At 38.1% G+C, this 26340-nt stretch overlaps 3 protein-coding genes and 1 long non-coding RNA gene across 6 annotated transcripts in view; 1 reads left to right on the top strand and 3 right to left on the bottom strand.

Moving 5' to 3' along the window:
- The window catches only part of LOC134822887 (uncharacterized), a 29595-nt gene extending 8274 nt beyond the window's left edge, over window positions 1-21321 (bottom strand). Inside the window, exons 1-4 of one of the 2 annotated variants that reach the window (XM_063834153.1) lie at window positions 21297-21320; window positions 4434-4625; window positions 4038-4279; window positions 2287-3867 (exon numbers count right to left, since the gene is read on the bottom strand). In XM_063834153.1, coding sequence (XP_063690223.1) covers window positions 3624-3867; window positions 4038-4279; window positions 4434-4613 — 666 coding nt within the window. In that variant the 5' untranslated portion in view covers window positions 4614-4625; window positions 21297-21320 and the 3' untranslated portion in view covers window positions 2287-3623. Of the gene's footprint in view, window positions 1-2286; window positions 3868-4037; window positions 4280-4433; window positions 4626-21296 lie in introns of those variants that run through there. The other variant, XM_063834152.1, reaches the window with a different exon arrangement.
- Window positions 6769-9247, bottom strand: LOC134823174 (uncharacterized). Of its 2 annotated transcripts, XR_010161256.1 has the most exons (5): window positions 9115-9247; window positions 8844-8905; window positions 8102-8301; window positions 7691-7907; window positions 6769-7583 (listed from the first exon to the last, which is right to left on the bottom strand). It is a non-coding gene; the product is annotated as an uncharacterized LOC134823174 (long non-coding RNA). The 2 variants fall into 2 exon arrangements; XR_010161255.1 differs by having other exon boundaries at window positions 7691-8301.
- Window positions 20200-22867, top strand: LOC134822886 (cathepsin F-like). The gene is made up of 8 exons (XM_063834151.1): window positions 20200-20421; window positions 20635-20718; window positions 20848-21029; window positions 21160-21222; window positions 21377-21492; window positions 21623-21842; window positions 22315-22465; window positions 22692-22867. Exons 1-8 carry the CDS (start codon window positions 20327-20329, stop codon window positions 22750-22752), a joined length of 972 nt encoding a protein of 323 aa, XP_063690221.1. The 5' UTR covers window positions 20200-20326; the 3' UTR covers window positions 22753-22867.
- Window positions 22868-23410: 543 nt separating this feature from the next.
- Window positions 23411-25970, bottom strand: LOC134823082 (uncharacterized). Its single transcript, XM_063834431.1, has 4 exons — window positions 24896-25970; window positions 24438-24615; window positions 24098-24292; window positions 23411-23615 (listed from the first exon to the last, which is right to left on the bottom strand). The coding sequence occupies exons 1-4, from the start codon at window positions 24939-24941 to the stop codon at window positions 23411-23413; spliced, it is 624 nt and encodes a 207-aa protein (XP_063690501.1). The 5' UTR covers window positions 24942-25970.
- Between the last annotated feature and the right edge of the window lie 370 nt (window positions 25971-26340).

The raw sequence follows: 26340 nt of genomic DNA, 5'->3' as shown, positions 1-26340 counted from the left end.
CATTAATACGAACGCTTTAGACGTTAGTACGGAGTAAAGGTGATAAAAAAGAGCCCAAATCCTCATCAACCTTCATTTTTGTAAAGCTTCTCTAATGTTTCTTTCATTGAAATTACCACGATGTAGTTATTGACTGCTAGCTTGAGTAAACTTGCGTGTTATTTGTGCGTGTGACTGGCTACAGTCATTAAATCAGACAGTCATTGTAAGAATGACAATGACATGTACTAACATCGCATGACACGCAATCTGCCATGGACATGCTCACTTTTTGTTGAGATGAAATTCGAATACACACATTTCAGAGCATATAATGATCCCCAATAACTCCTATACAACTAATGTGATTGCCTTTAAAATTATAGCTTTCCTATGGCTCTCGATTTGCAAAATAAAATGTAGGCCACCTGCCACAAATGTTTAATTCATGATGCAATCAAAAATATATACATATTGTATAAGACCATCAATAATTATATGTTAGCCAAATACTGACTGTCTCATGCGAGACAATCAATTATGTGTTAGCCAAATACTGATAACTAAATTCATGTCTCTGTAATTTATCAATTTGACGAGAAGTGCTTAAAGTAAAGAAGTTACGGAGTTTTATATTAACAAGAAGGAATGTAACAGGTAACTGTGTCGATATATTTTAATGTTGCCATGGGGTGGCAAGTCCCAGTTGATCGCAGTCCGATAGTTTCACCGCTTCCAAATATATGCAAGAAGAACTGGGAGGTTTCATGAATCCACAGGGAAAATATAGTTTCAGTGATGAGGAGATCAGAGATGAGATTTCAGTAAAGAAATTCGAAAGGATAGGATATCATTTGAATCAAAAATACAATATTTTAAAACCCTTATCAAACTCAATGCGGTGTTTACATTTACACGTATTGCAAATTTATATATATTGTATGTATATATATATCGAACTAATATTTAAAAAAACATGTGAACGGTGGTAAGGCTGGTGCAAAGCAACGAATGATTTTCAACATAGCATGTTGCACTTGATTCATGCAGCTTAACAACATGTCCCATTTGAGAAATGTTACCCTATTCATTCTTGGCTCTGCGTAAATGTATTTGGAACTGCAACCACTGTTCTCTTTGCAAAGAACGAGGTATGTTGCGGTTAACCATACCAATAATAGTCTATACCACAAGGTATTAGTACCATCTGAGCGGTAAAACACCGTGCTTTATCTCATACAGTCTACAAACACTACATTTAGAAGTTGCGCGTACTTCCGGCTATATAATATATCAGAGTCTATAATATACTTTACTAAAGTTACTTTAACTATGCCTTGCACTGGCAGTTTGTTTTTACAAGTGATGTAGAGCAAACAAACACGCCTAAACTTGACTTATGGACTATCATATTACTTCTAGAAAGCCAGTAAACGTAATGGAGTTAACGTAATGGAGTACAATTAACAGAATGAATATAAATATACTATGTATTTAAACAATTGAAACAATCAAAAATGGTGGGCAAATAATCTTTTTATGACAGCGACAAAATAAAACCAATAATCGACGATTTAGGCGATGAAATAAATCGTTTCCCCACAAATTATAATTGTTTTAATTGTTATTGCATGTCAGTATCGCAGAGAACTCATTAAATATATAATAAATACGATTATAACATGCACTCATTACCGTGCTAGCAACTATGCTGCCCACGTACATCATGTACAGACATGAAGCTTGGAGGAAGTAATATTACATATATCATATTATAATGTAAGACGGGAGTACTCTCATAAAGATTAAAGATAGAGTGTGTGGAAGATGCAAAGTACGAGGTACCAATTATACACACTTATAAGATCAGACATTTTAAGTTATTGTTATTGATCAGTATTATGATCATCCCTTACATGACAGCAAAACGAACAGTGGTGTTAGACTACAATGTACATCCTAGACATTTTACCTCTAAATTTAAGATGACAGTTTATGTGGATTGTGGAGTTACTGTTAGTATTAAAGGTCTAAGTAAGTCACGCGACATCCATTCTAAAGGTGAATCTTTTTACATTCAGAACAATTCAGTAGACAGTCTTTTCTCCCAATACTCAACAAACCAACTCTGGTAGGAGATACTGAAATGGCAGACAGACTAGAATAAAGCAGGCATGTACAGTTTGTTCCTCACGAACGGTTTATTTACCACAAAACGACTGAGCCATTTTACGTTTTCAATTCATTTCATAATTATATGTTGAACAAAGCTGTCTATTATTGAGTAAAACACGCTGTTTTTATTTTAAAGTTTAGAAACAATAAGGTCTAAGAATAAGATTTATTATACATTTACACAAAACTAAATCACTGATAAGCTAAATCACTAAAGAAACTAAAATAAAATCTCTCAATTTTGTTTAAACATGGACGTCAGTTAACCTTAAGTTAACAATATTATATCAGAAAACTATTATAAGCTCTCTGGTTTAAAAACGTCTTGCCGCACAATATAAATATAAGTAAGGTTAATACATTTATCAGAATCTGTCTGTTATCGTGGATCTCAGATGCAAAATCAATAGTGTATAACACCAAGAGTGTATGACACCTAAATATTTTACAGCAGTGAGATCGAAAACCTTTTTTTATAGTAGCTAGCGAAGTCGAAGAGATTTTATTAATATACCTATTTCAAATTGAAAATTAGACTTAAACTACACACATGCACGCACTGTTTAATAACTTCAAGTTCAGGTAAAATTCAGTCTAAACGTCATACAATTCTACATTATATTTATAATGTTTTGTGACTCGCAAAAGTTGGATTTTCTCGCTATATAGAAACTAAGAAACTTATCCGTATATCATGCATGTAATTGAGTTATCTTTGTATAAGTCTATACAAATCTTAATTCCAATTTCCAAGGTGCAAATCTAAAATAAGGATTTTGTAATACACTAATCATGCTTTATCAGTTTGTCGGTTACGACTGTTGTGGGGGCAAAATAACAGTGTTCCCAGAATATTTTCAGATCAAGGTAACGAAAAACTTTTGAAAATTCAACCATTTTAAGTTAGGTGATACGATTTAGCTAGAAACTAACCTGAATGATGTTTTAAATTCAAGTTTAAAACTCCATGGGAAACCAACAAAAATTCACAGAAAATAAAAATTAATACATGTCCATTACTGATAAGTGCTTATTGCTAACACAATGGGTAACAATACCAACCTGTGCAATGGGTCGATGAAAAGAAGGTAAAACTTGTTAGTGTGGGCTGAATAAAGCTAAAGATATGCCCATTATTTGCATTCAAAATAAAGACCTCCTGTCCTCTAGGGCTAATTCAAGACATACCCAAAGGTAAATATTTGCAGTTCATATTTTTATAGATAATAAACCTAATATTCAAATAACTATAACAGGATATATGAACAGACCTGGAGAGAAACTATTTACCATTCAACTGCAATGGTGTAAGATAAGGCACTAATTCACATGTTAAAAGGGAAATCAACATACGATTAAAGCTTAGATAAACTTAATATTTTAATACGGGTATCTTTACCAAAATACATCGTACTTGATCTGAAAAATTATGTATACAGTCCCCCAATTCCACATTGTTGTGGTGTCTTTTATCCACCGGCACCATCATTCTTCATGTCAGTTGTAGCATAATCCCACATCAGAGCAAGTGCTGTCATAAAGGCAACATCAATGTCAGGCTCAATTGAGAGGCAGTAGAAGTCTTGAGAAGTGAACAACTCTCTGGCAACGTCCTTGCTCATACGAGCATATAGCTCATCAGTTTCTCCATTGTATATCTTTATGTCAAATCCCATGACAGATGCTTTCATCATTATCAGGGGTTTCACATTGCTGAAGAAATTATCATTTGGTCATAATAATTTGAATGAGGATACTGCCTACGTGTGTTCGACTAAACCTACCCAAAATCAACAAACTGTCCAATTCATTTGACCATAATATAGAAGTTAAGATCATCCAATTATTAGAGAACACTATATGGATTATTTTCTCTCTGATACCTGTAATCAGTGTCATCATCCTCATGTGGGTAAGGTGGCTCATAGACATAAACGTAGCATTTGGTGTGCAGGGCAAAATGTCTAAAGGCCATTGTAACCATCCGTTGTTCCATACCCTCGCCAGCATTCATGTGCCATGTGTATCGCAAGGCCATTATCTTCTTCTTCATTTTGCAAATCTCGTTCCCATATGCATCAAGCATTATATGCTTCTCGCGCATGGTTTTCCATGGATTCTTGACCTGTTAGTGAAAAGTCAGCAATCAAACATATAATACTATGAAAGTTCCATGTGAAAATTTCAACAATGGAGCACTTAAATTCACATAAAACACCAAAACTATTTTTCACATTGACTCAGATATAATGGTTTTAATAAAGCATTTTGAAACTCACTTGAAAGAACAGATTTCCAGCACTATCAGTGATTTTGAAACAGTCTTCCCTAAGTTTGAAAAACTTTTCCCTCAGCATGATCTGAAATGGTCCTGGCATGCAATATTGAGGCCCAAACATACATATCTTGTGACTTGAATCCGCTTGCCTCAATGATTGGTGAGTTGTTATCGCAGCCATCTTAAATCGTACCTATAAAAACAAAATGGTATTCAGAGCTGTAACAGCTACAAAAATAATCTAGTCTTACACAATTTGAAACTTTCATCAACAGAATTACACAAGGCATGGGACATGCTCAGACTGGTTAGAGCAGTCGCGAGTGAACAGAAATTGACAGTACTAAATGATTGGGGAAATCAGTAACATCAGTAAGTCATTTAGAGTACTGTTGCCCTCTGTGGAATACCAGTAAAATCTCAGACATCCAACAGATTGAAGGAGTACAGCCTACTTTCACCTCAAGGATTTGGGGTGTTCAACATCTTGACTATTGCCACCAAAAAATGTTTGTTAAGGAGACTTATTTAGACCATACATGGATATTATAGTGGGGAGATTTTTTTTTAAATTGTGTAGTAGAAAAACCTGAAAAGAATCAAGACAACATACTGCAATCAACAGATCGAACAGGTATTTTCACAATGGTCAGTGAAACAATCTAGATCAATATATCTTCTAATTTATCTATACTATATTTTAAACTTGACGAAATCGGCAGCGGGGACAAAAAACACTGAAAACCGACCTAAAACCGACCCTCGGATGTCACCAATTTCAGCTTGCAAATGGAGTTGAAACCATGCGATTTTTAGCAGAGTTGTAAAAAAAGGACAGGAATAGGATATAGCATTCTTAAAATTTTGATTAAGGATTTAAATGTTGGTATAATTAACGTCAGAAGCGAGGTAAAATAACCTTTAGAATAATGTCGTAATTTTCTTTCTAAAAATTTTTTTTCTCTCTATGACTATCCATAACTTTGGTTTGTGATTGATGTTTTTTGATGCGGTGAAAAGTATCAATTAGGGAATACTGAAATAAAACCTTTATCATTATTGGCATATAGAAATTCATACAATTTATATTAAGAAGCTAGATCATAGATAGATAGATGATGACAAGAAACAATAACATAACTGCTTAACTGATTTTAAATTTCCTTGAATAAAGCTTTCAGCTAGTAGATGTACAGGTTTGGGGAAGCCTATGAGCTAGGTAAGCAAATAACTTAGTGTATACCACATTAGATGGCACAACACTCATACTCGAAAAAAGATTTACAATCGTACAAGAACAAGAATTGCGCCCGTTAGGCCATAGGCGGACGCTAAATTCCCATATACTGTCTTTTTAAGTCCTATAATTACAATTCCAAATTCTATATCATAATATTTAGCAAAATTTGTTCGAATATAATATAGGCATCGCGATTAATTTGCATTGACATACGTTGCATGCCAATTTTCGCGCCAGCGAAGCGCGCGCCGCTGAAGGCGGAAATATATATCTCTCATATCTTTCATATATATCTCTGATATTTGGGATACGTAACATGTATCAAAATTTGCAGTATGACTACTGACTACGTTCACTGGTTACAGTTAGCTATGTTATTTTTAACAGCTGACCTGTTGACCATTGTTAATTATTTGGCCCGGCGAGAAGAAAGCGGGGCGCGCTACTTCAAAGAAATTTAAACGAGTAACATCCGTCAACTGACCTAATGTCTGATGCGTCTCCATGAATTGACTAATCTGGCTGTCTTTTACTGGGCCGCGCTCAGCCTGTCATTCCGCCAAATCTATATTCGGCGGATATGTTAATGAACATAATAGCCTGGGGTCCTCAGGTAAGCTGTCTTTTACAAATTAGTAGAGGCTCTTACGGGCAAATATCGCACTTCTCTGCTCGAGCCCTGGGACTTCTTTTAAAGTTCTTATATGATAGAATGGAGTGTACTGAACACTCTGACGGTATCGGGAACCTTCTAGAGCCTTCAGAAGCTGTGTTGTGAGCACTTTACTGCCAAAACTTCGGACATCTACAGACACCGGAATATCGACTAAAAATTTTTTTTGAGTTGTTCCCCTAATTTCTCTTAGGTTGCTTAAGCCCCAGAAAGTGTCAGATCGTCTAAATATTGCTCCATTCCGGAGTTAGAGACCTCGAAAATTTCGACCTCGTAGAACGTGTTGCGCGTCGTATGTAGTGTTTACAATGAAAAAAGTGCACTTAAATCTGATTCGGTTGCGGCGCGTGACGTATATAGCACGATATTTGCTCAAAAGCGCGTCACTGCGCCAGAAACCTCGTGGTACCGTAACACTGTAGAAATAGATAATCACAAGAGACACAATAAAAGTATCATCACTATGCAAAGTTAATGTTAAAATGATACAATAGCCCTGCTTTAACAGATTAATCCACATAGACACTATATTTCTACAGATGCCACCGATCAGTAAATCGAACATAGCTGATAGAATTCGTTTCTACATTGAAAGATTTCTTTTCTAATCTCCTTTATATTATGAGTGCTGTCTTTGTTAAAGTGTTATCATCTCTATCCGCATCTATTGTTGCGGCAAGATTAGATACGATTCTGCTGTCGAAACAAACTCGTCTTACCGATATTGTCTTTCTGAAAACTGATGTGATCAGATTAAACATTGCTGGAGTTTGCAGCGTTCTCAGATAAATTAGACGTCACATAGTCATTGTACTTAAGCTTCGGGTCAGACACGAGGTACAGTTCTGGTAAAACATTCTCCTGCTCCAGTTAAAAGGTCCGTACAGCGTCAATACCTGCACTCATTAATGCAGCATTGGTGTTGTCGTGCGTGGACACGTGTCTTTCCATTTTAAAGCTTCAGATAATTTACCCTTCAATTGTTTCACCCTCGAGTTGCTGTACCTCAAACGACATGTTTTGTGATATCTACCTAGCTTGCTATAGAGATATTTTCCGAGACTTTCAGGGTTAAGAACAGGGCACTTGTTCATGTGCGAATCAGGATTAAGATCGATGTTGCACAGATCCTGACGATTTCTGTAGAATGTAGATGTCCACAGATAGTATGTTGCGAAATCGACGAAGAAACTTTTATCTTTTCCTTGAATCAGACTATCCTTTTTCGTTTCTAACGTCTAGGGAAATTCGTATTGTTAAAGAAGAATAACCTCTCATACTCTTAAAATTAAATCGAGATAATATGTATAATAATTATATTTGCGAGCAAAATTTTCACACAAACCTGTTCAACCTGGCATATGAAACACAAGTCTCAGTCCATTTCAAACAAATCAACATCTGGTCCACTTGATTGGGAACTAAATGAAGAAAGTCTCCACATTTTCTTAGTTCTATTCGAGGAGGGTGACAAAGGCGGAACTTTTTCCACTTGGATGGCAATAGCTTCTTCAATCTTCATCACAAGAGGATTCGTCAATTTCAGAAACAGCACTGTACACCTGCAAATACTTTATTACTTCCCACATTTATATCAACAGTATCAAATCACATAAGTTTGAGATCGTACAAGTGTTATATCATTTTAAAAGTTTGCAAATCCGATAGAAATGGATTAAAAATTACTACTCGCTGTCTATTTACCTTTGAATAATAATGTTTTTAAATGTTAGTAAAACAGGAGGAAACCACTCACCCTGTTATAGTTGTCTTTTACATAGTTAAGACACTGAATACACAAAAAAGAGGTTTGCTTTGGTGAGCACAACCCAGGATTGATCTTCTGCAGCAGGGCGAGGAATTCTCTAGACTGTTTTGTCATTCGTTCACTTTCAGAGCGGAAGAAAACTGTTTCATTAAAATCCTTTATTTCTATTCGGGTACAGATACAGCACTCTGAAAATTGATGAATGGTCACATTTTGGTATACCCTACGGCAAAGTCTTATGTCTGTGGTAAAAGAATGATATTCTTTAAATAGTTTTTCATTAAAGCCTAAACTTAACTTCTACCAATTCAAAATTGTTTACGTCGGTCTCCCCTCCTTGAGCCACTTTTCACATAGCTATTGAGTATAAATCACTCTAGCACAAGCGATTTCAAACCCCCTCCCCTAGGGTGGATTAGGTTATATGTGAACTGTGCTCTAGTGCATGACTGACTTTACATTATGCAGAGCATGCAAAGTTTTGATGTTTCATAATCTTATGAATAAAGTATTAAAAATCGTGACATAAAAAGCAGTGGTCGCCCGGTGCCCCGGCCAAAATCACAACCCCAGCCCTTCCCGGCCCCGGCCAAAAATTGGCAATTCGCTGGGGGTAAACCCCGGCCCCGGCCAATTCTCAGTGGTCAGCCCCGGCCCCGGCTATATTGGGGCTCTCCGGCCCCGGTCAGAATCCTGCCCCCGGTCGACCACTGATAAAAAATTAACTCACTGGATTTGTCCAAAAGCGAGAGAAAGTACTGAGAAAGCACTTATACGTCACCACCAGAGGGCCTAGAGAGGTTATCTTTGTCTGTTTAATTGAATATTGAGTATATAATATGAGATTTAAGATAAACATGATAGATATAACGTCCAAATTCTAAAGTTCCACCAAAATTGAGTCACATTAAACTTGGTTAACACAACAATTTTAGTTCTTCATTATAGTAGGTGATTTGACATAATGAAGTGTAGACTAAATTATTATTTATAATAATTACCTGTCGGAGGGATTTAAGTGTTCCTTTGAAAAGTACTTTTCTGGAAGGTTGAGAGCTTTCCATACATCCAGAAAGCCAAATTGGATTTGTCCTTCTTTCGGGCATATGCAATCTTTGATATGATGCCTTGTACATTTTGAAACCCTGCAGTTATCATTATTCAATACTTATAGAGCCTATAATAAGGGGTTAGGGGTCGTTCACATAATATTGTGTAATTGCAATATAGTAAGGTTACTGTACATTTCCAACCCTTTGTCATGTATATCACAACAGATGATGTTAAAAGCATAATAATATTATGATACAGTTTTACAGTTTTTGTTAAGTGTTGATAATCTAGCTCTTATCTCTATTTTATCGCTACATAACAACTGCCATTTTGCTGGTACTGTGTTTTTACTTTATACAAGTACAAGTAAACGATGGAGGAAATGGATACTCTTCAAAGATTGTCAGTTTATTCTACCTACATTACTGAAGAGTATGAGGTCTATAACGGTTGGATCACTGAACTCGCGGAAGCTACGAACTGTTAGTGACAATAAATCTGAGTTTTCAGTTGAAACGTTCAAAAAGCCAGTGAAGTCAGTTTCAGTAAAACATTTGTAATTTGTATTCTGCGTATCAGACTACCGATAATCATGTAAGTACGTTTCTGGGTAACAAGAAAGATATGGAGGAGTTGAAGAGCGATCTTATCCGATCGCAAAGTACTGTTATCAAGCTGCAGGCTGAACTTCTGGAAACTAAATCGAAGCAGTTGGAATCCGTGCACTCACCGTCAAGACCGCCGTTCAAGACACTGTCCAAGCTGAGATGAAGTCATACGGTCAAGCTGTGACTAAAAATGCACCTGTGCTTGCAGAAGAGAGTTTAAAAAAGGTTGTACAGAATGCTGTATCGGAAGAGGATCGCAGTAGGAATGTGCTCATCTTTGGTTTGAAGGAGACTGATGAAGAGGAACTGCAACTGTGCAATAAAGTTACCGTGATTTTTCAGCAGATTGAAGAAAAACCATGTTTTGAAGCTATCTGGGTTGGGAGAAAATCAGCCAACAAGACGAGACCAGTCAAAGTTTCGCTAGGTAATTCTAACTTACCGTTCATCAGATATTAGTAAATGCCAAAAAGCTGAGACTGTGTGAAGATCATAAGACTGTTTTCATCTCTCCAGATCGATCACCTGAAGATCGAGCTATCCATCAGCGGTTGGTCTTGGAAATGAAACAGATAGCCAAAGCAGGCATGGCTCCACCGTGTAGGTTCGGGTGGGTGCGCACCCACCCAAAGGATGTTGCACCCACCCAAACGATTTGAAAATGTTCACACAAAAATTGTCAAATTTTGTATAAACTAAGGGTCAATTGACTTCTGTAATCAATTGAGACTGTTTTGGAGATATTAAAATACGTTTAGGAGAGTAAAATTCCAAAATTTTCCAGGGGGCTTCACAAACCCCCCCCCCCCTCCTCGTGCGCCAAGCTGCACCCACCCAAAGATTTTGAGCTGGAGCCATGCCTGAGCCAAAGAAGACACAAAAAAAAACATAATTATATCAGAAGTGGTAATATTTGTAGGTTGTTGTAGAGCCCACACTCCAGCCATGCACTGGAGAAAGCCTTCGCCCTGGTACCATCCTGGATGATGGGGCAAGGCTCGACATAGCAGCTAGAGGTTTGTGGTCACCAATGGAGATGGCATTTTTTGATATCAGGGTTTTACACCCCGGAGCCAAATCCAACGCTAATCACAACACCCCAGCAAAGATGTACAGGAAGCATGAGAGAGAGAAAGAAAGGAAATACGGAGACCGCTGTGTACAAATTGAAAAAGGAACCTGCAATGGCCTTGTATTCTCGACCACCGGAGGTATGGGCCCACAGGTTCCTTAAACGAGTAGCAACACTTCTGGCAGCCAAGACCAGCCAGGACAAAAGCCTCATCATGGCAAATCTAAGACGTCGTTTGAGGTTTGAGCTACTTAAGACAGTATTGATTGCAGTGAGAGGACACAGAGGACGGTATTATGAGAAAGCAATACCTGTTGACGAACTGGACCTAAATCTTGCACACACCACCAACGATGAAGACAGGGGTGATGATGTTGATGATGAAGATAATGAAGTTGATGATGAGGCTGAGAATGTAGAGGAAGAGGTCTCAGAAGAGTGAGCTGAAAAGAAGACAAGTTTCTATTCTAATTTATTGATTATTATATTCATTGAAATAAACATATAATATCCATTACTCCAGGAGTGATGACAGGATACAAAAATTCAGTGAGGACAAGATGTTAGAGAGTGATACATAATAATGAGTGATATATACGTCCATAAGTTTTTAATTTTGATTGTTGATATAAGCGGAATAAAAATAATTTATTTCATTTGTATTGGACGGGACATACACAAAGATGCTACGCATGTTGCTGGGTATCTCATGGAAGGACAAAGTCAGCAATATAACTTTGTATGGTAGTCTACCAAGGCTGTCAAACAAGTTACGAAGCAGGAGACTAAAAATGGCGGGACACTGCATCAGACATCCTGAGCTACTTGCCAGTGATTTAGTCTTATGGAAACCTATGCATGGTAAAGCACAGCAAGGCTGACCAAGACAAAGCTACTTGTCTATGTTACTGAAGGAAATTGGGACAAACTCAAAAGAGGAACTGTGAACCCTGATGCGGGACAGGGATATATGGAGGGGGTTATCTGGCGTAGATCGGACTTAGTTCCGACAAAGTAGTAGTATTTCATTTCATTTCATTAATAACCTGAATGGTTGAAAAGTTGATTGATGTAATTTCGATAAACAGGGCGTCGTTCAACTCCACTCATTTCGTTCCAAGCTGGAATGTAGTATTGTTTAGTGTAGGTTTGTTCATGTACCTCTCATCATCAAAAGGTTTCAACTTATACAGCATCGATAACATCATCTAAAAAAGCTGTTTGAACAGCTTAAGATTCAGTTAAAATTACATTATTCAGATACAGTTTGCGAAATGAAACATTGTCAGCCTGTATTTAATTAATTATAATAATTATGGTAATTTAGCTAAAAATCAAACCATTTGAGTTTTCATTGTTATCAAAATAATGTCGATCTAAATTCCTCTTAATCTGCATGGCTGTGAGCGGATCGAAGTCTTTTAACAAACCACACAAGCTTCTTTCATCAAGAAGATTCTTGAAGTGATCCGCATGTACACAGAGAACTGTCTTAGCTAGTTCTGGGTCCGTAAACATGTCACCTTCTTTCTAATGGTGATTGTCAAGTTTGTTCAGCAACATAATTCAGAATTACAGAAATTATTTGAATCTACTAGAGATGAAATGGCTTAAATAACTTGGCAATAGATGTAACTAAACAATACATATTGTAGTTTGACTACTTCTTTGGAACAATCAAAGAACGGGGGAGCTAAGGGAATGATTGCTCAAAACGAATGATATCTTCAGTGGCGTAACGTTGCCTGTTGGCGCCCCCCTGCCGAAAAAAGCGCCCCCCTGTTGGCGCCCCCTCCCCTTTTGGTGCCCCTCCCTAAAATTGAACAAATTAGGTGATTTTAAAGAATACGCCGGTAAAATCTCTAAAAAAGTGTGTATCTAGAGCAAAACGCGCAGTTTTGCTAGTACTTTAGTTAAGTTTTCGAAATTGTCCCACATTCAAACGACGATTTGGCGCCCCCCTAAGACGGCGCCCCCCTGCACAGCGGGGTCAGCAGGGCCTTTCGTTACGCCACTGGATATCTTCATGAATTCAATGCAGCATCTATACATTTATTCGAAATTAGTGATGGATGAGGGGGTTTAAGTCAGGCATTCCTGACATTTACTCTACTACTATTTATAAATTCAAAATCATGTTAAGAAGATAGCAGCAACTAATCTATATTATTTACCGTGCTCTATTTTATGTGTACTGAAGAGTGCCTTTACAATATTCCACTTTGTGGTGTAGATTTCCTCCATATCCAACAGGCAACACTGAATGAGTGATGGATGAGGGGGTTTAAGTCAGGTGTTCCTGACATGTATTCAAAATTGCATTGAGAAGATAGCAGTAACTAATCTATATTATTTACAGTGCTCTATTTATGTACTGAAGGGTACCTTTACAATATTTCAGTTTGTGGTAGGGTTCCTCCACATCCAACAGGTAACACGGAATGAGTGATGGATGAGGGGGTTTAAGTCAGGCATTCCTGTCAAAAGATCTTTAATTAATCTTGTAAGGGTACCACACAGTAGACATTATATTGTTGATTGTGAACCAAAAGTTTATTCATACCCACAATCGATAAATTATAAATCCAAGTAGTCATATAAGCAATGCAAAACTAAATTTGTGAAATTGTATTAACAAAAGGTAATCAGCCAAGTAAAGGTATCTCAACAATATAACATTGAAGTATTAGAAATGGCACTCTACTATTATAAAACACTTAACTGTACTGTATTAAACAATATTAAATGAAATTAAGCCAGAGAAGGCATGAACTTCAGAAAAGGACAAAACACTAACGGTACAAAAACTTAAATGAGTTTCAGGGAAGGGTAACTAAAATTTTACGGTAGCGCTCGATTTTATTCAAACATTTTCAAAGTGCTCAGCACCACGAAAAATATAATTTTTTCTTCCGTTTTCAAAACTTGTTTTGACGCTGAAAAAATATCAAATAGTATTATTGAACAGTATTAAAACACTTTGTGGGCAAAAATTTTTCATTGTGGATGCATAAAGAGCCGAAAAAATTTAGCGCGCAAAAAAACATTTTTTTTGGGAGGTTTTTAGAAATTTTGACCGGGTACCATTTTCAATTTGGTTATTTCATTAGTGTTAACATGTGCGGCTCATTTAATGGTATTAGTAACCAGAATATCTAAACTTTTAATTCAATTTTACTTATCAAAACTTTTGAAAAACCTCAAAAAAAGGCCATTTTTTGGTCCAAAAAACGGTTTTTTCCAAATTAGACCGGGTACCATCCATTTTAAACACTTCTAACCAATTTTAATCGATTCTACGGTCAAAAATACGTCTTTTAAGATGGGTCTGGTGATTTTAGTGTATCGAGCAGACAAAGCCCGTAAGAGCCTTTACTAAATCGTGAATTGATTAGGCCATCTGATTTAATGTCACATTACGTAAGTAGACCCGACACTACAACTGCAACTTGCAGATTGATCGAATTGCACATTTTAACATTTAAAATAATATAATCTTTCACTTGACACCTTAGAATTAGTTGACGATGTCAATTCATGAATTCATCGCACCTCGGCGAGTCACAGTTAACGGGTGATACTAGTAAAATATTTGTTCCATATATTGACCGTCGACGCGGACGAGTCCAACTCGGCGCGCGTCCTGGTAGGTTATAAACCTACAAAGGCACAGTAGCGCATTTCGCTGATCTAGCGTAATTGAGTGCACGTAATTGAGTGCGCGGCGCGGCACAGTAACGTATCATATCGCGCTACAAAACTTAAAATGTTGTATTTCTTAATAACAAAGTCACATTCACATTACTAACTAGACTTGTATCACGTTGCGACCCCCACGGTCGTTTCACTATGGTGACGATACAGGGGGAGCCGCGCACTTCGTGCGCGGCGGGTCATACAACGTATGACAAAACTAGACTACATTTTATACCCGTCCTGATTTCGATTCGCATGACCATATATGGAATAATGGCATTGCTCTAACCAGAGCCCCCTCGCATGCATTAGCGTGACCGCCGAAGCGCGTCACGCAGTATGCGTAGACACATGGCTATGTGAAATAATGGCACGCGATGCGACGCGTACTGAAGTTTTTAAAGGAAATTCAGTACGCGCATATAATCGGACAATTGAGTTGCGTTCTGTTTTGTTTGCTTTTGCTGAAAGTTTGATCGCCAGTCATGCGCACCAATGAATTTCGTTTTCAACAAGAATTTTGCCGCGGTTAAACCACGCACGATCAATTTTTCCTATTACTGGGCCGCGCTCAGCCTGTCATTCCGCCAAATCTTTATATGTTAATGAACATAATAGCCTGGGGTCCTCAGGTAATTTTTCCTACCGCGATGTACTTGTAGCATTAATTCTTTTGAATGCATGAGTGAAAAGTGTTATTGGATAAAAGTGCAACATATTTGCATACTATGTTTTTATAAATGAGTGGGATTCGTGCATATTAAAAATTGACGATTTATTTTACCAATGTTGTTGTAGAGTGGAAAAATGTCTTTGGATAGAAGGAAAGTGGTCACACTGGGCGAATGCGGTCACAGAGTGCAGAGGCGACTTTTTGTATGACGAATTTGCAGACGTTATTATATGGAACTAGATTAACTTGACATACGTTGCATGCCACTTTTCGCGCGCGAAGCGCGCGCCGCCGAAGGCGGAAAGATAATAATAATATCTTTGATATTTGTGATACGTAACATGTATCAAAGATTAACAGTATAAGCACTCAATTTAGTTAAATCTGAATTAACGGCCGGGTGATACTCGTAAAATATTTGTTCCAGGACCGTCGACGAGTCCAACTCGGCGCGCGTCCTGGTAGGTTGTAAACCTACAAAATCTGAATGACTGAATAGTGTCATGTGTAGCTTCTATATTTCTTGAGAACAGGGAACAATAGGCAGTGCGCCATCGACAATAAGACGCGCGCGCTGACCATTGAATTAACCATTCAATTGAATGGTTTTTTAGCTTTTATTTCGGCCAGCACATTATTTTGGAAACAATCAAAAAGTTATAATACTTCCCATATAACAATTTTGTTGAAATTTGGTCAGCTTACGTAAACACTTATGTTCTACTGAACCTAATTTAGTTTGAGCAATTTCGATGATCAGAATTTGAGTTATCAACGAATTTATACCTATTTTGTTATTTTTAGACCTCTTAATCAATACAAGGTCAATCTCTCCCAACTAAATTAGAATCGGTAGTTAAGTATGATTGGAAGGTTCTGACAAATTTTCAGCATGATTCATGTTCAGGAACCGAAGATATATATGACAGAATAGTACGACAAAAATCAACGAATTTCGTCAAATTACGCGACTTTTACACCTAATTTTGCCCCCAAAAGCCGCGCACCATCAAATATGGCACCTAGGAGAAACTCACTGATCATTCCAAAAAGGTATAATACATTTGGTACTGTGAAAATTCTCACAGTCTCTAGAAAACGATGGTACAAAAATGTTGAAAATCCGAGCAAGTTTATTTTTATCGTGCACCGCCTAGGAACAACGAATACGATTGAACTGATAACAGATGATAACAGATGAACTGATAAAATATAAATCTACAAAACTTGTTAAGAAAGGACTTCGAAACCTCGAGAACATGACTCCCTCTTCTCTTACCCCAGAAAAGGACTGCGCGCGCTGCGCGTGTCAAGTACCGCCACGGAATCACGCGCACCGCGTGATGTGATCTGAGATCACGTAATGTTACAAGGCACTCACATGCTCGCAGGCAGCTCTCTTCCAACGTAAGAGACAAGAGCTCCTATAGTTATACAATTAAAACATATATCAATATATATCAGCTTACAACTTACTGGGCCGCGCTCAGCCTGTCATTCCGCCGAATCTCTATGAATTCCCGGCCCAACACATAATTAATATTATAGGGGAGTGGTCTATATTGCGAAGGATCAGAAGACTTTTGTCATCAACGCAGGGCCGCGGCCCACGAGCCATTTTATATATCCAAACCCGATTACTTATTTCCTAAGATTTTGTGCAATCGGGGAATTCTACTATTTGTACCCGACCCGACCCCAATTTTGTTTTATACCATCTTCAGTTAGCTAATTTATTGGTCACTGGGCAATTCAAAAATCCATCAAATCTGCCATATTTCTGTTCGGAAATTAAGAATGAGACAGAAATTGAAAAATACGAATTTTCGTTTTGTTATAAAGCTTTCCGTAATGAGCTTTATTCGACCAAAATCAAATTACTTTCAGCTCCTCAATTGTGCTATGTATGACATCTACAATCTATAAGTATAGTTGACAGACTAATTGGTTTTTTGAGAAGAATTCGTTCGCGTTTAAAAATTGTGAAATTTCGTTTAAAACTTCCGTGAGTGTCGAACTATAGTACGTGTACCAAATTTGTTCATGGTCGCTTGTTTGTTGGTCAATTCCTTTCTCAAAAGCAAGTTAACATTGTCTGTTATTTAGCTCTCTTTTATCGATATCCGTGTCAAGGTTCTGTTTTTGAAGGTCCGTATTATTATTAAGGAGTTAGACTTAGAGGAGGAGCTCGGGATACGGGGAGGGGTATTTGCAGGGCATTTATTGTAGTTCATAGTTATTTATAATTTAGGTAAAGTAGTGACACAGCACAATAACATACCGGTAAGACAGGAAAAAACTGCTCAGTCGGTATGAGAACCCCGTCCTGACAAGTAGCCTGCTGAGTACTGAGAGCACCCTCCATAGTGTACCCTGGAGCACACCTCACTGTAATATAACCTCTGTTCTGTGATCTTGGGAGAGTGGGGGTTCGGGGACTAGGTTAACGTCCCACTCTATTGGCAGGGCCTTGCAGTCGCCTGAAATTGTGTTATGGTTTAACCATAATTGAGTAATTGGTTAATCAACAACATTGTCTTGAAAAAAAGCTTTGATAAGTTAAAGGATCAGTATACCCTGACTGTCTCACCTTTACAGCTAGGCCGAACATTGAACTGGAAGCTCTGTCCAGACTCACAAGTCACGTGCTTATCTCCTGTGAAAGAGTAACCAGGTGTGCAGGACACTGTTATCACATCTCCTGTCTCTACAGGAAGTTTGGGGGAGCTGGTCATGTGTTCCCAGGTCGGTGGTAGTCCGTTACACACTGTGAAGACTGAAGAATAATCAAGTTGTATGGGAGTCGTCCTAGAAATTATGGAACCTAGAATTTCAGGGTTTGGAGACTTGGGGCTTGATTTCCCCTATTTTATCGGTAAAGTCTGTTTTTGGGAATTTCCTTAATATTTCCAGGTCAAAACTGGAAACCAGCTCAAATAATGTAAGATCTTCAGAAATAATCATAACAAGTTAATCATTGATTTTGAGTCGAAAAACGCTCTTCAAAGTGAAGGAGGATCAGCATAAGTATAACCCTGACTATCTAACCTTTACTAACACCTTAACTAACACCTTAACTAACACCTTAACTAACACCTTTACTAACACCTTTACCCTGACTATCTCACCTTTACTAACACCTTTACTAACACATTTACTAACACCTTTACCAACACCTTTACTAACACATTTACTAACACCTTTACTAACACCTTTACTAACAACTTTACTAACACCTTTACTAACACCTTTACTAACACCTTTACTAACACCTTTACTAACACCTTTACTAACACCTTTACTAACACCTTTACTAACACCTTTGCCCTGACTATCTCACCTTAACTAACACCTTAACTAACACATTTACTAACACCTTTACCCTGACTATATCACCTTAACTAACACCTTAACTAACACCTTAACTAACACCGTTACTAACACCTTTACCCTGACTATATCACCTAGTTTACAGCTAGGCCGAACACTTTACTGGAAACTCTGATCAGCTTGACAAGTCACATGGTTATCTCCTGTGAGAGTGTAGCCAAATGTGCAGGTCTCTACACTTCTACAGGTAGTCCAGGGGAGCTGGTCATGTGGGTCCAGGTCGGGGGTAGTCCGCTGCACACTGTGGATTTAATTGAGTTTAATTGTAACCAACTCTTCTTGGACAAGATATGTGTCATTATTTTTGTGAAAGTAGCAAACTTCAAATACCAAGCGTATATTAAATTTTCACCTTCTCTCCAGATAAACAAGAGACAACAAGAGTGGCAGTTTCCAAGAAAATAAATCGGATGGAATGAACTAGGGAAAGGTAAGCATTGATGGGGCGCAACATGTAGAGCATCCGTTTAAATAATGACTGTTGAAATGGAAGTAAAGGACCTTTGAATTTGCAGCTAATAAACTTCTCACGAGACCTCTGGGGGACCTCCCCAGCCCAAAATACCACGTAGGTCCCCTAAGCTTCTTCGTTGTGATATCTTCAGGCGTTGGAGCGTAAATATGGAAATGGTTAGAGTTGGCAATTACTGTAGTCATTATCATTTAGAATCAGTAGGGGTACCTGACAAAAGTAAGCTACTTTGCGCGAGAGCCCCTGGAAATGGATCGTTATGAATGAGAACAGAGTTCCATTTGCAATAGTAGCACTTGCAGGGAGCACCTTTTCGAGGGCATGAAAAAGGTGCGATCAATTTCATGTGAATTATAATAAAAATCTGATGTTCCCTGATGGAATTTTTGGTCGAAACCTAAGCCTGAAGAGGAAAATTCCTACTTATTGACTTTAATAAGTTACAAAACACAGCCTTTTGAGAGGTATTTTTTGGCTGGACGACACTAACTCCTGTTTTGGTGTATGTGTTCTTAAGCACTCGGCTGTCCGATATCTATGATAAGGTTCTCATGGTAATGGACTGACTGGAGAGGGGGAGGGGAGATGGGAGAGGGGGAGTTTGGGATTAAAAGTGTACAGTTAAAAAGGCTCTAAAATTATACTTCCTGGCCTTAAGTCTTGACGAACTTCCACTTGAAGAAGTGGTACTATTTCATTGCAGCCTTGAATCTGAACGCTCAATCCTTTTTGATATAGATAGGAAAAGATATAAAGATGTTGATCCTTGACAAATTTAATTGTGTCCAGTAGGTCAAAGTGTCTTTTGCTGACATATAAATATTCGCAATTACCTATGCACATGACATACTCAAAAACGCTCAGTTTAGGAGTGATAACTGATAAACTTGATACCAAGAATACCAAACCTAAAATAATTTGACTACTTCCAGCTGTACGGGGCTAAGTAAGAAACATGTCTAACTCAATTGGCTGATCCACCAACTCGTCTCCAACCATGGATATGATGGGTTCAGAACTCAAAAAGAATAAACAGTAATGTAATTACAGGCTGCAAGCAAACCTCGTGTTCAACAGATAAGTAAACAGCTCATGACTTCTAGTAGAGTTACAAATCTTATCTGTTATCTGCTAGCTCGTGGTTCACATGGTGCGTCACAAGGTAGGGAGGAATATCGTACCACCTGCAAACTGAGAACAGTATCAACTTATTTTTTGGGGTTGTTTTTCATTTGTTAGAAGCTTCGCCATGCTGAGAGTTTTTATTATTGCCACAATCGTGGCTGCTGCCGCTGGGGTGAAACTCACATCACCAACATTTGAGGTGTTCATGCTAAAACATGAGTAAGTTAATCGAAATCAAAATTTATTCTGAAAATACCAAATTAATGATTCAGCTGCATAATTATTGGCACTCAAATACAAAAATCTGGATTTTGGTATTTTGATATTTTGGAATTTGGTATTGCATAATGCACGCTTAAATCGGCTCAGATTTCTAACCTTAGTAAAAAAGTACATTATTATTACTTTAAAGTTTAAAACTAAATGTTACAGACGTGTATACGAAACTGAGGAGGAACACAATGTCAGATATTGGACCTTTTACAAGAACATGGCTAAATGGGAACTCTACAACAAGTGAGGAAATATACTTTTATACTGATCTACTTTCAAGATTAAATTTACTTCAACCTTATCCGTCTACCTTAGAGTCACAGCTGAATGTACAGCTTTAATTGGATAACGAAATGTACCTGTTTATTCCAGGGCAGAGCAAGGAACAGCTACGTACGGTATGAACCAGTTCGCTGACCTAACAGAGGAGGAATTCTCCAAACACTATCTCTCTCCAGTCACCAGCAAGGGCATGAACATGCTGAACTCTCTCCCTGAAGCTGAAGAGGTAGATGTTGCTGATACCCCTGCTGAGATGGACTGGAGAACTAAGAGTAAGGATAATTATTGAATATTTGTCATGAAAATAAGCTAATGATATGTCGACATTTGATATGATGTGCTTTTGTAATGATGAACTGTATTCTAATCCAAAACTTTGACCATCAAACTGTTCCTCCCCAGACGCTGTTACCCCAGTAAAGAACCAAGGACAGTGTGGCAGTTGCTGGGCCTTCTCCACCACAGGTAATCATGAAAACCACGTACCTCGAGGCGAGACTAGTTTCGGCTTTTTACGGCAATCCACAAGGGAGTATCACCTCAATAAATGTAATAGATTTGTAGTGTTGTAATTAGTTTAAACTGCAAAACATCACTACCGACTTGCTCACAACATTAGGTAATATAGAGGGAAGATGGGCTATCAAGAACGGAACTCTGGTGTCTCTATCTGAACAGGAGCTGGTTGATTGTGACAAGGTCGATCTGGGATGCAACGGAGGTCTCCCTTTCCAGGTACCAATCAAACTAGCTCATTAACTTCATGTACCTGAGCTATAAACCTGTTGATTAATCTTTATCAAAAAGTAGCTCCTTTCTTAACCTCAGGGTAAGTGAAACGTAATTAATAAAGCTCTTGTCTTAGGCATACGCTGAAATCATGAGACTAGGAGGCCTGGAGACAGAAGAGGACTACCCCTACACTGGAAGAGGTGGAGCCTGCAAGTTCGACGGGAGCAAGGTAGCTGTCGATATCACCGGAAGAGAGAAAGTGAGCACTGATGAGAAGAAGATTGCTGCTTATGTTGCTGCTAACGGACCTGTCAGTATCGGACTCAATGCTGCTGCTATGCAGTTCTATACTGGTAATTTTTATATCTAATATTCGCTGTTATGTTCTAAAGTTATCTAGCTATATTTTTAGAACTTGATTAAAGTTTACTGCCTCGAATATGAAGTTCCATGTCGCTGCAAATACCCTAAAAACGAATACAACCAGATGATTGTACCAGATAACTGTACCAGATAATTGAACCAGATAATTGTACCAGTTAATTGTACCAGATAATTGTACCAGATAATTGTACCAGATAACTGTACCAGATAATTGTACCAGATAATTGAACCAGATAATTGTACCAGTTAATTGTACCAGATAATTGTACCAGATAATTGAACCAGATAATTGTACCAGTTAATTGTACCAGATAATTGTACCAGATAATTGAACCAGATAATTGTACCAGATAATTGTACCAGATAATTGTACAAGATAATTGTACCAGATAATTGTACCAGATAATTGAACCAGATAATTGAACCAGATAATTGTACCAGGTGGAGTTTCTCACCCTCTTTCGTTCCTGTGTGAGCCGTCAGGTATAGACCACGGAGTTGTAATCGTGGGATACGGAACGGAGAGTGGTAAAGATTACTGGCTTATCAAGAACAGTTGGGGAGCAACCTGGGGAGAGAAAGGATACTACAAGTAAACATTTATATATTATTTCATTTAAAATGCATGTAAATAAATATATAATACCATCCTGATATTCTGATAAAATTTCCGAATACAATATAGAAAGGGGTAATATCAGAAACGGGAACTTCTAGCTAGAGTTTTAGCAAGTTATTATATTTATAAAACTAACTACTAACAAGTATTCTTACTAACTATGATATCAAATAATAGTTACAAATCTTTCCTTTCTCAGGCTGTACAGAGGAAAAGGATGCTGTGGATGCAACCAAATGGTTACCTCAGCTACCCTCTAACTCAGTTAATTATACTCTCATTGTGATCCAAATGATTTGATATTTTCAAATAATTTTGCTTTGAGAACAATAAATTGATACTGTTAGATTGATAAACTTTCATACGTTTTTAAAATTTACATCATTTATTTTCACAAAGGACTTCAAGTTCAATCCTTAAAAGTTATATCAAAGTATTGATTGCATCAATTGAACATGAACATGTTAACTGTTGCGCTGATCAAAGGTGGGACAACCTCTTAATGAAATAAATCACAATGGAACTTTTAATCAAATTAAATGATAGTGCTCGAATTTATTAAAAAGACGGGATTGTAGTTGTAGTGGGCGGAGAAGGGCGGAGAAGGGGCACTTAATTCTAAGCACTTAGTATTTTACATTTCCCTCTTATAAAGGTTAAAAGTTAGTTCTGGAGCGTTAATCAATTTCTATTTGGAAATAAATTTCTTTTATTTGATTGAGCACAACGGCTAATAATTTATTTTTCACAGTCTAAGTTAAACAAATTAATGAATATAATGGAATAAAAATCATGGAGTCACATCACAATTGTTGCGGAAAGATTCTCACGAAAAAGAGGATTAATGTCAGGAATTTATAGAATATTCTATATATCTATATCATTCAGTCCATCGTCCTTCCTTGTAAAGTAGTCCCTCTACATCTCAATCTTCAGACTAGGCTTGTCACCAGGCAGGGGGAACGTCTCCGAGTCAAATGAAACATAGATTGCATAGTTCCCGTAAACGGTCCCACTTTTCAAATGTGGTCCTGTTCCATGATCTGTTCCCTGTAGTCTCACGTCCTTACAGGATACATTCGGACAGTCCTGTATGTTTGAAATATCGTGAGCCCAGTCTGCACTGTTAATGGTGTCTGTGAGTGGGTTGATGGCAAAGTCATTTCCAAGGCCGTGTGTGTTGTCGTCATTCACACCAGCTCCAGAGAGGTGTCCTCCAGTGAGTACAATCCTACAGCCGTTATTGCCATATGCCCAATTAAAAGCGAGGTCTCCACCACAGTGATGCACGCCGGTTCATTTTTCGCCAACCGGCGGCGGCGTGCCCAAAATGGCCCGGCGTGGCGGCGTTCGGCGGCGTGGAACATAATTTTGTCAAAATTTAGGTTTGAATTTCCAGGCCCACAAAAATTGTGGCGTACGTGCGTGCATGAAATAATGATGTAATAAGTGTGGTTTTTACAATTATATTTGGTGGTTTTTACAATTATATTTAAGAAAAATCAAATTCTTAACATTGTCGTTGGACAATTTGGATCTCCTAGAGTTCAAAATCAACCCCGACTGGCTCCATACTCTTTCTATTTCCTTTTACGCCACGCCGACTTGAGAGGTATCGGCGTGGCGGCGTGTGAAAATGTGCCGGCGCGGCGGCGTCCGGCGGCGGCGTGCATCACTGCTCCACCAACAGAGAATATGGGATCGTCTCCCAAATTATCAGCATCATCAGCAATTGATTTCTGGATTGGCCCTCCTTGAGTAACAATTTGTCTGCCCGGGTTCATGTTTTTCAGCCCGAACCTGAACAAAGTTATGTTATCAAAAAATTATAATCTCTGAAAACCTTTAAGAATTAGATCTTGATTTGAAAAGATTTTATGACAGATTGCAAGTGGTTTAGCCAATTCCAAGCAGAGGCTTAGTTCCTGGGGAAAATTATGCTTACCTTGTACTGAGCGATTCTCCCGGGACTTTGAACTTGAAGACCTTGACAGCATCCACAACACCTCGCTGATGTCTCACAATAGCAATGTAGTTTGCTGGTGTAACCCACACTTTTGCACTCAAGTAGTCCTTGGTTAGGGCTTCATCATCACTTCCAATATCAATACCAGTGGCCCATCCTGAGGATAATCAATTCAGCCTGATGGTGTTAGGTTATTGTCCTGTAAATGATAAAGATAACGAACGCAGATTCGACATTCGCCCATTTATTTCTATAATTTGAATAATTTTTCTCGATACCATTACCAGTACCACGATGAAAAATTTACCATTTTTGACACTTTCGACATAAAATTTACTTTAATTTTCATTTTTTTGTCGGGAAATCCCCAAAATCGATGGCACAAAATGGCGGCAATTAAATCTCCCAATTCAAAAAGCATGATAATAATTTCTTACCGACAGCGTATCCGAATATGTGTCCGTCGGCAGGATTGATGTTCATCCCCAGGCGCCAGGTCCCCGCCTTTTCTAGCTTTTTCTCAAGTGACTGAATCTTCTCTCCAAGAACTCCTTGTCCGTCATCAAGGGACTGGATCTTCTATCCAAGAACTCCTTGTCCGTCATCAAGGGACTGGATCTTCTCTCCAAGAACTCCTTGTCCGTCATCAAGGGACTGGATCTTCTCTCCAAGAACTCCTTGTCCGTCATCAATCTTCTCTCCAAGAACTCCTTGTCCGTCATCAAGGGACTGGATCTTTTCTCCAAGAACTCCTTGTCCGTCATCAAGGGATTGGATATTCTCTCCAAGAACTCCTTGTCCGTCATCAAGGGACTGGATCTTCTCTTCAAGAACTCCTTGTCCGTCATCAATCTTCTCTCCAAGTACTCCTTGTCCCTTCTTGAGCTCACTCAGCTCATATTTTATCGCCTGTAACAGCTGCTTGGTCCCACCCTTAGACTTCTGTAAATTTGCTGCATATAATACTCCGACTAAAAAAGTTACAAAGATACGAAACTTCATCATAAATTCGAATTGTAGAATTAATGATAATTGTGTTTCCAGTCTCTTATCTAATCTAGGTGTGCGTATGGATACAAAAACCTGATGAGGTGGTTACTATTGTACTTTCTAATTTCTGTCGTGTTAGAGGACTTTTTTCGTGTGATAGTTTATCGAAAATTTGACCAACCCGTTCAATGCAATAGTTTTTTGGTTTATAGAGCTGCACGCCACATAAGTCTGATGATGATGATGAGACTAATTACGTTCATTGTTATAAATTTGTATAATTTCTTAACCTCGTGGCTTCAACATTCAAGATGCTGGACACTTCAAAACAGGACCGTGTTGCTATTTTTAGAGATTAAATAACAAACTGAGGTCTGAGAGAACTGTAACATCAGCAGGTGGGAGTGGTCACCATCATAGACCGACAGCACATTAATTATTAACATTAGAGCTTTTCAATTAGAAGTTAAACAAAGTCTTAATGTTATGTTGACAGGGTGTTGAAATGTGCAATAGTAGCACCGGCAGTGCAGTGAAAAGCACAATCGATAATTGCAGTGCAGAGTGGACATGAAGATTTATCGGTCACCACCATTTTCTGTTCCTTGTTGGCATCTTATAGAGCTAACGAGATTTATTATAAAATCGACCGGATTATTCTTCCGCTGGTATGTTCTGGCTGAATTAACTCAGCTCTTGGGATTATGTTAAGTTTAAGGACTGTGTTTTCTGATCCAGCTGGCGAGACGTCGGGCTAGTAAAACTTTCAAAAAGATTGATAAAGTTACCCACCAAAAGTTCTCCAAGATGGGAGTTCTGAAATCTCAACGTGTAACTACATGTTCTGAAATAAAACTCGCGATGATTTAGTCATTTTTCATCTCACCAACGT

This window comes from Bolinopsis microptera, chromosome 11 (assembly GCF_026151205.1).
Source record: "Bolinopsis microptera isolate Bmic1 chromosome 11, MBARI_Bmic_1.0, whole genome shotgun sequence".
Taxonomy (NCBI): domain Eukaryota; kingdom Metazoa; phylum Ctenophora; class Tentaculata; order Lobata; family Bolinopsidae; genus Bolinopsis; species Bolinopsis microptera.
This window is presented reverse-complemented; position numbering and strand designations above follow the sequence as displayed.

Coding starts and splice junctions, on each gene's coding strand:
- LOC134823082 (XM_063834431.1), bottom strand. CDS start 24,941: ATGAACATCAATCCTGCCGACGGACACATATTCGGATACGCTGTCG. Junction 24,293..24,437: donor GGAGAATCGCTCAGTACAAG/GTAAGCATAATT, acceptor AACTTTGTTCAG/GTTCGGGCTGAAAAACATGA. Junction 23,616..24,097: donor GCCACGCCGATACCTCTCAA/GTCGGCGTGGCG, acceptor CACCATTAACAG/TGCAGACTGGGCTCACGATA.
- LOC134822886 (XM_063834151.1), top strand. CDS start 20,327: ATGCTGAGAGTTTTTATTATTGCCACAATCGTGGCTGCTGCCGCTGGG. Junction 20,422..20,634: donor GTGTTCATGCTAAAACATGA/GTAAGTTAATCG, acceptor TAAATGTTACAG/ACGTGTATACGAAACTGAGG. Junction 21,843..22,314: donor TGCTATGCAGTTCTATACTG/GTAATTTTTATA, acceptor TAATTGTACCAG/GTGGAGTTTCTCACCCTCTT.